This window comes from Chinchilla lanigera, unplaced genomic scaffold (assembly GCF_000276665.1).
Source record: "Chinchilla lanigera isolate Chin_1 unplaced genomic scaffold, ChiLan1.0 scaffold00019, whole genome shotgun sequence".
Taxonomy (NCBI): domain Eukaryota; kingdom Metazoa; phylum Chordata; class Mammalia; order Rodentia; family Chinchillidae; genus Chinchilla; species Chinchilla lanigera.
Window position 1 is genome coordinate 26,846,211 of NW_004955420.1, and position 13,928 is coordinate 26,860,138.

Sequence of the window (13,928 nt, forward strand, 5' to 3'; positions counted from 1 at the left end):
AGGATTTCTTAGGGTCATTTCTGTCAGTAAGGTATTAATTTCCTAAGTTATGAACTCTAATGTGGTAGGTTTGGAGAACACCATCATGCTAGAGAAGGAAAGTAAATGCATTATTTCTACCTCATTCCCATTAGTGATCATTAATAGACAAAATCAATGCTTTGACGATAGGTGTTCTTTTCACTTGGTTCCAAATAACCAAGTATTCCAGCATCAACTTATTGTAGTTGTTTCTAATAGTCATATTTTTAAATTATAAAAGCTTCAGGGCTCAGAAACTTTTGAAAATTCAGTGGTACTTCAGTACACGAATACTTTTGTTTGCAAACAATTTGGTTCACAAACAGAAATGTTTGGCAAAATTTCGTTTTTGCTTGCAACTCTGCATCAGGTGACAAACATGACTGTGGCCCTCATTCCCACACAAAAGCAAATGTGACCATCTTCTCCAAAATTGCAAGACAAATTAAGTTTGTGAACTGAGCTACCACAGTACTGGTGAAAGAGCATCCTCACTTTTGGAGCTCAACTTCTGGGTGGTAAGTAAGAACAGAAAAGCAGATGAAGAAATAAAGAGAAAACTATCATTTTTTTCTCAAAATAAAACTGCATCACAGTAATGACTCATACTATCTTGATTTTTTGGAAATTTGACAAAAAGTTCATTTTCCTAATGCTTTCTCCCACACACAGTCCCCACACTCAAGGCAGCCTGATAGGCTGTCCTTTATCACTAATGCTTTCACCTGGAAGCTAGTAACTTCTTTTTCATTAGGACACTGTTAATAGGCAGGGCCCTCTCTTCTGGTCACTAAAAACTAATGTCTGACCTAGCTTCAAGTTACATGTGTACATCTGAGGCACAGCAAAGTTTTGTATATGGCCTGCATAGTCACATGCAGGCTCTCAGCTCCGAGGCGTCTTATCACCAGCCGTATACCACAAACCATTTCTTCCCTGGTAAGTCAATGTTCTTCAATCATGTAAGCTAGGGTTTCCTCTCTGTACCCTTTCCAGAAAATGGTAAACTCTTTTGACCTACTTCCTTCTTAGCTCAACAGACCTATAAGCTTTAAAGGACTGGAAAGGTTTCTCTCACTCTGATACAAGCCTTCTCCACGAGGACACGTAAAGAGAACAAAGTGGGTCTTGCCACATATCCCCTTGTTTAATGAACAAACCAATGAATGAATACACATTGTTTCTCAATTCTGCCTATTTCCAATTCACAGGACCACTTCCTCAGGTCAGGGTCTCCCTGGTATCCTCACAGGTATGTTCAGAGAATCGTAAGTATATGGTAGCTACTTCAAGTTCTGATGTAGCTTCTCCCCTCCTCACTGTTTGGAAAGGGACCATCAACCCCCTTCCCATCCAATGCATACAGATAACAAGGTCAGAGGGTGGGTAGGAGTTTGAAAGAAGCACAAATGTTTATTTACAAATGCCCCAAGTCTCACCAGCAGGACTGGTGGTCCACAGGCTTATCTGAAAAGTTGGAATTTCCTTTCAACCCCATATTCCCAGGTGTCCTCTTGGAGTCAGCTCTATATTATTCAAGCCCACTCCCATTTCTGGAGTATGCTCCTCAGAACAGAGTAGTGAAGCCAACTTCATCCTTCTCCTGGCCCTCTCTGCCCAGCCAGATTCCTAGTCACTCTATCTAGAGAAACTGTAACAAGCTATGGGGCAGAATCATTCCCCACTGTGAAGTTTCTGGTGTCTGAAAAGGACTGAACTGTGTCTGAAGAACTTCCCACATTCAATGCACTCATAAGGCTTCTCACCAGTGTGAATTCGGTAGTGCTCACTCAGGTGCGCATATTTGCGGAAGGTTTTCTCACACTCACTACATTTATACAACTTCTCACCAGTGTGAGTCCTATGATGTTCAGTAAGAGAAGAACTATGTGCAAATGCTTTCCCACATTCCTTACACTTATAGGGCTTCTCTCCAGTATGAATCCTCATGTGCTGTGTGAGGCAGGTGTTCTGGTTGAAGCCCTTTCCACATGCACTGCATTTGTAGGGTTTTTCTCCAGTGTGACTTCTCTGATGGCGAATGAGGCAAATGCTCTGAATGAAGGCTTTGCCACATTCAGTGCACTTGTAGGGTCTCTCCCCAGTGTGGATTCTCTGATGTTTGGTGAGTGGGGTACTCTGAGTAAAAGCTTTGCCACATTCTTCACATTTATAAGGTTTTTCACCAGTGTGAATGCGCTGGTGTTTAATAAGAGATGGGCTCTGACAGAAGGCCTTGCCACATTCCTTACACTTATATGGTTTTTCTCCAGTATGAATTCTCTGATGCTGAGACAGATTTGCCTTTGTTTGGAAGGTTTTTCCACATTCATCACATTGATGAGGTTTTTCCCCAGTGTGAATTCTCTGATGCTGGATAAGATTTGAGTGCTTGCGAAAAGAAGAACCACATTCATTACATAAATAAGGCTTCTCTCCAGTGTGAATTCTCTGGTGATGAATAAGGTGTGTGTTCTGGTTGAAAGCCTTGTCACATCTATCACATTTATAAGGCTTCTCTTCACTGTGAATTCTCTGGTGTTCATTGAGATGTGAATAATTGCGGAAAGAATTCCCACATTCAGTACATTTATAAGGCTTCTCCCCGGTGTGGATTCTCTGATGCTGAGTGAGAAATGATCGACATCTAAATGTTTTCCCACACTGCTCACATTCATATGGTTTCACTCCAGCATGAATTCTTTGATGTTGAACAAGAAAAGAATTACGACTAAATGCTCTGCCACATTCTGTGCAAGGGTAGGGCCTCTCTCCAGTGTGAGTCCTCTGGTGTTGGATGAGGGAAGAGCTCTGAGTAAAGTTCTTCCCACACTCATGACATTTCCAAGCTTTTTTCTTTGTGGAAAGAGTCACACATTTACCTTGGTCAGAAATTTCATTGGCACATGTATTGTTTGCTTCCCATTGATGCAGGCTCTCTTCTGTAGACACCCTGAGATGTTTAACAAGGTTTGAGGTCAAAAGCAAGTTCTTCTTAATATTATACTCTTGACTGATCATTTCAGGGTGTGCATTCTTGTGGATGAATGTTATTCTCCCAAAACCTCCTTTCTGAAAAAGACATGGACCAGGAAACTCTCTGTGAGAGTTCTCCTTCATACCCTCACAGCCATACTTTCCTTCCAATGTAGAACCCTGGTATTCATCTTGTTGGAATCTCTTTGCTACAATCCATGGTGAATCATTTTCAGATGCATCATGCTCTAGAGCAGGCTTGTTATTCTAATCTGAAAAACACCATCAGAGTAAATCTTAGATGCAGGCCACAAAAGAGGACCTGAATTGTAGCACCCTAACTTGCATAAGTCTCAGTAATGGCAAATGAGTAAGGACCAACAAAGGCAGCCATAGCAAGTACTTCAGACTTGGAAGAAGAGAGAGATTTCCACAAGGGAAATAAATCACCATGATGAGGAAGCTCCATCAAAAGAGCTGCAATATATACTCAGGAATGACAGGATCACAGACAATGGCATTAAATGGAAAACAACAGATACCACACAGGATAAGATTAGGGCACAAGAGATAATAGCGATGGTTTGTACTCAGAGTGGAGAAATGGGAGACTGTAAAAGGGCAAGTTTGCTGGAAGTAAGAAAGGTACAATGAATACAGGGAGAAAAGCTGGCCCTAGAAATGCTCACACACACCTGTCCTCTACATCCCTTTTATGTGTGAAGAATCTCATTTTTTTAAAACTCTGAAAGCTGGCTGCTTCTCCCAGAGAAGGTCCCCTGCTCACTCACCTCGGTAAGTCTCTCTTTCAGTCTGTGTGTTTTCACTTCCTTGCATTTTCAACAACCACAAATCTTCTCTTTGGTTTCAACAGAAAATATTTCAGATTTGCAAAAATCACAAGCCCTGATCATAGGGGGAAAAATGTTGAGGGAATATCACTTTCCCAGTAGATGGAAAAAAGAAAAAGTTTAACAAAATGATCGAATATTTCACACAATACCTCTCATGATAACAGTGTGACTCTGTTAGCAAAAATCAGGGCTACTATGTAACCCCTAGTTCACAAATCTCAATTTTCAGCTGTGGAAGAAGTGGCAGGCTCACACAGACATACTTTTCAACAATCAAGCACTTGATAAGACCAACTATTTTAACATTAGAATAGGAACTAACTGCATAGGAACATTCATGTCAATTGATGCATCCTGTACAAAATATAATAAAATTCATTCTAATAGTTATTATAATGAAAATTTCATGGGAAAATCAAATAACTGGAAGACGGAGTGAAGACTGCATTCACTTCGAGCTGGGACTGCACCAAGGGACCTCTCTATTTGATACAACTAGAGCTACTCTAATTGTCCCTTCTTTTGAATGTTGTATCAATTAGTGTTTGCTTCAGGTACAGCTCAATGAGGACACACTATACAGCTGAAGACAAAAAATACTTTAATAGGGAAGTAACTTCAGACTTACAAAATGTTGCAAAAATAGTACAGAAAATATCTGCATACTCTATTGCCTGAAATGTCAAAATCAAAACTGTTCATCCCAAAATATCTCTTTACAACCTAAAGGTGAGAAGCACAATTAGCAGCATTAGTGCAAGGAAAAGGGGAGACAGAAAAGAGTTTTACCCAGGTTAAGACCTCAAAGGCCAAGGAACAGGCAACTGTTCAAATGCATCTGATGGTTTCCTGAATGCCTCTCATCCAGGCCTGTGCCTGTCTGCTGATGCTAACTGGATCTTCCTGGTCCACTTCCACAGGACCAGGACTAAGGGGACCAATCACCTGCCACAGAATCCCACAGAGACTCAGCGCAGGTGGTGTCTGAGTGTTACTGATGCCAAAAACTGGGGGGAAAGTTAGACAAGTGTTCTTGACAGTTCACAACCAGCATCCCAAGGGGTCAGACATAATATCAAATGTGGAGATTAACTAGAACTACACAGATGAAAAAAGGAAATTTTACCTCTGTGAACAGAGCATGTGAGAAGAATCAAGCTCAGCACTTTGCAGTAATAGAGCCTTAACAAGGCCAAGGTGTGAAGCACTGGAAATGAGACCCAGAACCTGGCATCAAGTATGAAAACTGCAGATCACATGAAGAATTTTACTCTAAATTGAGCAGAAAGTCACACAAGGATTTGAAGAGACATCATGAAACTCTGAAATGATTTGATCTGCCATTTTATCAAAACTCTTTCCTCTGCCCACTGCAGTGTGTGTGAGGGTAAAGGGAAGAGAATCCCTGGGAGGCATTCACAGCAGTCCAGGAAGGGGAGGAACAAGTGAGGAGGACATAAGAAAGAGGGAGAAATCAAGGATAACTGGCCAGTTTTTGGTTTGTCTGAAGTTAATGACCTATAATAAAGGGTAAACACTGGCCTAAGAAGGAAGAAGTGACATTCAGTTTTGGAATGTATGCAAAATGGCACTTGTGTCTAGAATAGAGGTAAGACAGGTGCACTAAAAATATATTCAGATGATTTTATCGTGTTTTTTTGCTGCCAGTGTTAGGGTTCAAGCCCACAGGCTTGGACACACTAGGGAAACTCTAACAGTGAACTATATCCCCAGGCTCCTAGAGCTTTTGACCTGAGTTACTGAAACCATAGGAGGACATCATTAAAAATATCCTTATTCTCTGACCTAGCAATTAAATTACATAATGTTGTCATAGAAAAGTAGCTTCACAGTTGGGAGGCTCAGGCAGGGGGATCGCCTCAATTTCAAGGCCAGCCTGAGCTACACAGTGAGACCCTGTCTCAAACAAAACGAAACAAAACAAAACAAAAAAAACAAACATAAAAGTAGCTTCTTAGAGAAGACACAAAAAAATAATTCTTTTGTTACTTATAAAAAATATCCCTGGCAGTGTTATTTCTTTTACTTTTTTGCAGGGGGCTGGGCAGGAAACAAACTCAGAACCTTATGCTTCCCAGGTACGTACTGTGCCACTGAGCTATCTCCCCAGGCCTCTGGCAGTGTTATTGTAAATAATTTTTTTATTGGTAGATACAGAAGGTGAGCAAATTATGGTACTTGGTGGAGGAATTATGGAAACAAAAAATTAAAAATGAACATATGGACCATTTTGAAAATATATGTGCTATATAGATGAGAAATTCAGGCAAGTAAAACTTCAAATTCAAAACACCATGTGTCTATTAAAATATTCATGTGATAAGATCTAGAAGGAACAATCATTGCAGTGACACAGTAAATTATGAATGATTTCCCCAAATTTCCTGTTTTCTATATTTTTAATAACATTTTAAAAAACTAACTTAGGAATATGTATCAAGTTGCTTTCCATGATAATCTCAGGTATAAAATTATTGTAAAATTTTGCTTTAAAACATGTCTTTAAATCATATTTACTTTTTCCCATAGTAAAAAATTTCAGTAATCAGATTTAAAAACTGAAAAAACATAATCAGAGATAAGCATGTACATTTATGTATAAAGACCACAGTATAACTGCTAAAAAATGCAAATAAACACTGTATATCAATAATTGATTATTAAGTCAATAAATACTGTATTTTAAAAGAGTGGTCACAAGTCACATTATATTAAAAGGACACAAGATGCTAATACAAAAAATATATATATAATACTATCATGAACTAAACACTCAGTAAAAAAAACAATTACTAATTCACTAATAAATATGTACACATCTTTAAAAAAAGACAGAAAGAAAATCCCCCAAAGTTAACATTTATTTCCAGGTCAGTTAACTAATCAATCTACTTTGTCCCCTATACTCTTCTATGTAAATATTCTTTCAATAAGTTTATTTCTTTTATAGTCAGAAAACAGGTACCTCTAAAAACAAAACAAACAAAAACAAAATAGTAAGATCCAATGAATATACTATGGTCTTCCATTGAGAATAAGATGAAAGTGTACTAGCCTGGGAATCAGGCAACTCTATTCCGTTACATTGTAACTATGTTGATAAGCTTAACTCACATACTATCTGCAAAAGATGACAAATTAGACATATTCCAGGAGTCCTTCCAGTTCTTTCCTTCTCTGATGTGGGGCATAGGTGAGCCAGAGGCTGGCAAACTCCTTGCAACTAGACCAAAGCCAGTCCTGGGAATATAAAATGCCAGAGGCAGACCACAGAAACAAGCTGACTTCTAGCTCAGTGGTACATCAGAGTTGTCTGGCCTTGGTGTTCTTCCCAGTTAATTACAGAACAGATAGCTCTGAAGATGTTTCTACTTTCAGTGTTCTCAGCAAGACACTGAGACCTTGCATTTTTGGCTAGTTGCATGCTCTGTCCCTTTTTACTGTGTATAAATAAAGATGCAAACTGCTCTGTGCTGTCACTGCCTCTCCATCAGAGAGGTCAGGTCCCACCTGGTCAGAGCTTTTTTCTGTGTGTCTTGTTTTTTCTTAATCTCCTGCCACCCCTTCTCAGGACCTTGCTGGCTGCATAGGTGGAGGTACTGTGAATCCTGAAATGAACCCATGTAAAGTACCCATAAATATATTTCCCAAATGACAGCCACATGGGGATTGGGTGTTACTTTGTTTGATTTTAAAACCTATGCAGGAGAGATGTAGGTGATGGCACTCTTCCCTAATCATGAACCATCTATCAACATTTCATCCAGGAAAAAGGGAAGCACAAATTTTCTGTAAAGTGCCAGAAGCCCATTTTAGATTTCATCGGCTTTTCTCTCTGTTGCAACTACTCAACTTTCCCTTTATAATACAATGCATAAATGAATAAGCTTGACTATGTTACAATAAAAGTTTTTCTTTAAGAAGGTGGTAGACCAAATGTGGTCAATGGACCATAGTTTGCTAACCCCAGGTCTATAAGCTGCCCAAGGAATGCACAAGCCCTTCCACCAGTGCCTAATGTGGAATAACTTGACTATGAATGATTTTAAACACCAAGCTACCTGCGGATTTGAGGAGAGACTTGTATTTTGGTGATGGGCAAAAAAGAAAGAAGAATGGCTTCCTTCTCATACTTTGTAAATCGTCTCCCCACTGCCACCTTCTTACCTCTCAGTAACTACAGTCTACAGTCTCAGTAACTACAGACAAGTCTCCTGGAGGTTTTCACAAAGTTGAAACAATTCACTCAATAAGACTACACTTGGGGCCCAGGATATACCTCAGTGTTACAGTGCCTGCCTGGCAAGCACAAGGTCCTGAGTTCAATTCCCAGTACTAAACCAAACAAAACAAACAAAATAAAACCCACTCTGGAATGAGCTAATTTGTGAAGCCATTCTTGGTTTATAATACAATGTAGCACCACATTGTATCTTTTTCTTTTTTTTTTTTAATCTGGAGCCTTGAGTAAGTTAGTAGCAATGTGCTCTTGGACAAGTTATTTAGTCTCAGTACCTCGCTTCTGTGAAAATTATATATAGTAGCACAATCACTTCAGACACTGGCTGATATACAATAAGTACAAAATAAATGTGGTTTAAAAATTATCACAAAAACCTGTTCATGCACACATCTTCCAGCACTTGCAGCTCACATACACATCTTCCCTTTTGGCACACTACAAACCATTGGTGCTATACGTAGCCTTGCCCTGAATTATGTTAAATGTTTCAGAGAAACTACCATTTCACTGGAAGAATTAATGTCTGCATTTATAAACTATCACACAAGCGCCGTCAACACAGCCTTATGAAGAAAACAAGGAAGGACTACTAGACACTCCAACTTCATTAAGCAACAAAGTCTGTATCCTCCAGAATTATAACCTAATAAATCTAAAACTTCTCACTTGGGGCGTTCTATTAGATGAAAACAGTCCCTCCGTAAGTTTCTGAGCTTCAGGATCAGCAAAGTGTCAGCGGCTGGTATTGGGTCTAAGAATTCCGAGCCCCAAGGGTTCGTTCCCGGACACGGTATTAGCTTTCGATCACCCATTCTCCACTTAATCATCTATTCATTCAACCATTCCCTTTGCCATCGCCTTCTCTGTGCCACGAACGACAATGGGGTCCGGGTTAGCAGCATTGAGGCTGCATATTTGGCCCGGCGATGTGGACGGCAGCGCCCACCTTACGGGCGGCAGGGACAAGCAGAAATCCGGGGATCGAGGCCAGAAACGACTTCCTATACCAGCTTCCAGCCAGCTACCCAGTCAGGCTCCTCTGGCCTCCCGGACCCCGCCAGCTCACCGTGCGGTCCTGGATCCCCCTGAGGGGTGGTATCTGGGTTCTCAGTGGTGTGCGAAAGACCAGGACACTACCATAGCTCTGGGACCGGAAATCCGGTGGCGCTGCCGGTAGCGCGTCACGACTCGAGCAACCCTCTGTTGCCTCTCTAGGAAGTGGGAGGAGCATCTCTATGGTGCTCTGGGCGACATCTAGAGTTCTTTTAAGCGTAAGCGCCAGGACCAGCTTTTCCCGGTAATTACTTTTTACAGTAATCTCTGCTCCTTGGGAAGCTGAGGCAGAAAGATCACAAGATTCAGTCCAATTTTGGGAACTTAGTGAGACTCTGTCTCAAAATAGAGTACCGGTGGTTTGGATTCCTACGACTTGGGGCTTCAAGTCTGGCGGGGGTTCCATTGGCTTCAAACACATTCCTCAGGAAAACTAGAGGGTAAGCGTTAGGGATGGGAAAGATGAGGGGCAGAGTTAGAATGGGCCATGCAGCCTGGAACTACATTAAACGTTATATTCTACCTGCTTAAATAGCCCCAAAGGGCTAGGGGTGTAGCTCAGTGGTGCAGCGCTTGCCTAGTCTGTTCGAGGGCATAGATAAGAATTGCGAATGATCCCATCATGTTAGAATAAAGGACAAACTCTGAACCTGGACCCACACAAAATGACATCAACAGCAACATCGTTTACTCAGCTACCATCTGTATTTCCTTAACATTACAGAACTCTTCATTGACGCCCAGGAATCCCTAACCTGTTTCCAACCCTGGATCCTTTATCCAGGATTTGCCTTCTGGAACAGTCTCCCTTGCCTCTACCAATTTACCTCCAATTCAGTTTACTGCTTCAAAACCCAAGGCCAGTCCTCACGTGACCACCTTGACTGTGTCTACACCTTCCATTCTATTATCAGTCATTATGAATAATTCTGGCTTTAATCAGCCTCCTAAGTGCACATGTGTATAAGGATGTGGTGATGCAGATACACACATGGAACATTCCATCTAAGGTCAACTGTGAGGGACCCAGTTCATCTCTGTACAACTCAATCAAGCTATATCAAGCTATTTCTTATCCCAGTGCCTGGCAGAGAATTTACTCAATGAATAATTATTGCATTGATTAAATCACATATGAAAGTAAAGTTCAGCATGGCTGTGTGTCCCTGTGTGTCACTGAGGATTGAACCCAGGAATCCAAGGTTTACACTGAGCTATATCCCAGCCCTTTATCATTTTGAGAGAGAGTCTTACTAAATCACTAAATTGCCCAGGCTGGGCAACAATCTGTGATCTTCCTGGCTCAGCTTCACAGAGTGCTGAGATTACAGGTGTACACCACCAAGCCTGGCTCACAATTTATTTTTGCATAATGTTTTCTTTCATTGCTCATTCTGACACAACTAGAGATTCACTTGTAAATACAAATAGATCACTAAAATCATGAAAATGCTGAAGACACCAAAGAGGGGAGAGGGGGAGGGAGAGAAGAGGGAGAGGGAGAAACAGAGGGAGAGGAGACAGGAAGAGAGAGGAGGAGAGGGAGAGGAGAGAAGAGAGGGAGAAAGAGGGGAAAGGGAGTGGGGAAAGAGTGGGAGGAGAAAAGAACAGACACAGAGGATGGAAAATGGGGAAAGTGATACTTGACAATAGTACAGGCTATTTATTAAGGGTTATAAAAATATCCATAAAGATAAATAAATGTGATATGATGATATTTGGCTAATACAAAGGATTTTCTTTCACCACATTGTTCCTTTCACAATGGCATTCCAATCACAGGAGGCAGTTGATGTCGTGCCTTTCCTCTTCTTTTATTATAGGCTGTGGGGTTTCTGAATCAGAATCCGGACCTCATTCTTCTCATTTATAAATCAAATTCATTTTCAATCCATTGTTTAGAGAGACTGTATTTTTTTTTTTCTGTTCCAAAAGACGACCTTTTTTCCCCCACAATTTGATCATAATGCAAAAGAGTTAGTTTCTCCCAGAGTCGGCCTCTCATACCTGTCGCGGCCTGGCTCACCATTTTCACCAGAAGGGTTTTTGACTTGCTCTTGGCAAGGGCAACAGTGGAGAGGAGCATGGCTACTGCACCCCTGGAATCTCCATGACCTGATACTTGAGAAAGTACATGGAGACAGAATATCTTGGACTAAGTATTGAGCTGATGCTGTACTGTGCCTAGCCCCAGAAAGGGGGACTTGGAAACCCCAAAACCATTTCATGGTTGATGGACATTTGAGTTGGTTCTAAGATGTAGCTATTACAAATTGTGCTGCTATAAACACAGTGGAAACTCCAAATCCAATGAGAGGAAGGACAGCAAGTAGGGGAAGGAGGAGATAAGATTAACTGGAAGTTTTTAAAATACTTCTCCCTCCTCTCTCACTTCTAGGAGAGCAGTTAACAGTATCCATAATGCACACAAAAATATCAGAGCATTTCTGGCTAAAGAAATGTAAGCCCAGAGGCAAAAGATTCTGTATTCTGGCACCTGGAAGTCTCCAGGGAAATAGCTTGCTCCCTACAGATTACTGTAGTAGGATACCTTTTATGGGTGAATCCCACCTCCCCAAAGGTCTCACTTGGGCTTTTCTTTTTCTTTCTTTTTCATTTTTTATTATTATTATTTTTGTTGTTGAGACAGGCTGGCTTTTTTGAGACAGACAGCCTATGTTGCCCAGGCTGGTCTCAAAATCCTGGGATCCAGTAATCCTCCTCCATCCCTTAAGAAGTAGCTGGGATTACACAGACATGCCACTATGCCTGGACTTTGATCTACAACTGGGTTCTACACACACAGAGACACACGCATGTGGACACATGTCAGTTAAGAACACTAACATACTATATATTGAGGAAAATCCCTAAAGAGAAACAAGATCCCTGTTATAAACAAGAAAACAGACAAAAAAGACCCAGGATCATGGGTATGGAAGGGAGAAGACAGTTCATATGATAGAAGAGATTTTTAAGAAAGTCCTTCAAATTATAGTTCTCAGCAGTGTAGGTTAGTGGTAACACTTGCCTGGCATGGACAAGGCTCTGGGTTCAATCACCAGCAGCACCACCAAAAAACAAACAAAACACTCTGAGATTTGAAAGGATCTCTAAAATGAGAACAATATGCTACTAAAAAGGAAAAAGGTCTTGCAAATTAAACTAAGTACCGTCAACACTTAAAAAATTCTTGGAAACAAAGCTTTTGTGAAAGAGGAGGGAGAAGGGATTGAAGGGAGGGTAGGGAGTGAGGGAAAAACAAGTTATTTCAGATACAGGTACAAATGCTCTATGATGAATGTGATCATTGTATACATCTAAAATCTGATTGAAAAAATATTTTGGAAGGTTGAAAAATAAGGTATTCTCCTAGAAGGTGGCACAAGATAAAAATGTCCAACAACAATATATATGGAAAGAGGGAACTCTCAGATAAATAACAGGAAAACTTGCAAGAGTACAAGTTCCTGAGTTGCTATATTATACTATTTCACTAAATGCACTAGTGAGCTGAATATATCAAGGAAAAAAAGGATATTTAACAAGTTTCCACACATGGAGTTGGCGGAACTGTAATACATATACTGTAATAGTACTATTTATTGATTCTCAAAGAAATAATCAGACATGAATCAGCCCCCCCACTGGCAACAGTGGATGCTATATCAGTAAAGTGATGACCACAAACGTCTGGGGAAATTTTTTAACATAAAATTCCAGATTTAAACTGTCAACCATGCATGAGGTCAGGGAAACAATTTTTAGAGAAGTAATGATTTTTTTATCTTCAACATTTCTGTCATTCAGTCAACAAAATTCATTCAATAATCCTGTTTTCTGTGTACTCCTCAGTGAGTGACTTGAAGATGCCCTGCAGTGAAATAAGGGAGTAAACAAAGAAAGGAGGATATAGAATTCTGGAAACACTGGAGTTAGGAGCAACAATATGACAGTAGGGAAAAAGGACATCATCAGTGACAGGCTGGAGCAAGGGAGTACCTGGAATTGAGTGCATGAGGAATTTAGAAATCATCGAAAGATGTGCAAAAAGCAACTGGTACAAGGTGAAAGGAAAGGTAACTAGAAACTTCCATACAAACAAAAAGCTGTTCCAAAAAGGAAATACATACAATAAGCTGCAATTTGCAGTGAACAATATATATATGATCATAATAATAATCTCCACACTATTTATTTTCAACTTTCAGACAAGTCAATAAACAAAGCATAAAAGAGTATGGTTACACTATAGTATTTAAGAATTATCGGGGATGGGGATTTAGCTCAGCGGCACAGCACCTGCCTGGCAAGCGCAAGGTCTTGAGTTCAATTCCCAGTACCAGAAAACAACCAAAAAGAAAAAGAATTATCAGACATAACATCAGGCAAGATGTGGAAAAGTGGAGTATATAGCCAGCATTTTATAAAATGGGGAACTGAGATATTAAGTCAATAAAGCTAAATTTGTAAATATAATAACCCACTTTTCTAGATTACAAAAGTCTTGCTCCTTATAGAAAATATGGAAATTACTAAAATAAGTCATTTTAATATCCATAATGACATTATTCAGAGGATCTGGGTTTGAGTCTACACTCCAGCCTTTACTATCAGTATGGATGTGAACAAGTCACTGAACCACTCCTATTTTCTTATACTTCCTTCAAGTGATTTGTCTATACACTTTTTAATAGTATATAGTTAGTACTGCATGCATGTAAAAGCAACAATATATGAGGACTGCACATATTGACAAC

At 40.2% G+C, this 13,928-nt stretch overlaps 1 protein-coding gene across 3 annotated transcripts in view; it reads right to left on the reverse strand.

The window, feature by feature from the left end:
* Window positions 1–1,147: 1,147 nt before the first annotated feature.
* Window positions 1,148–13,928, reverse strand: part of LOC102010812 (zinc finger protein 35) — a 47,721-nt gene continuing 34,940 nt past the window's right edge. The window contains exons 1-3 of one of the 3 annotated variants that reach the window (XM_013513414.1): window positions 9,182–10,350; window positions 3,789–3,903; window positions 1,148–3,269 (exon numbers count right to left, since the gene is read on the reverse strand). In XM_013513414.1, coding sequence (XP_013368868.1) covers window positions 1,696–3,141 — 1,446 coding nt within the window. In that variant the 5' untranslated portion in view covers window positions 3,142–3,269; window positions 3,789–3,903; window positions 9,182–10,350 and the 3' untranslated portion in view covers window positions 1,148–1,695. Of the gene's footprint in view, window positions 3,270–3,788; window positions 3,904–9,181; window positions 10,351–13,928 lie in introns of those variants that run through there. The other 2 variants (XM_013513415.1, XM_013513413.1) reach the window with 2 other exon arrangements.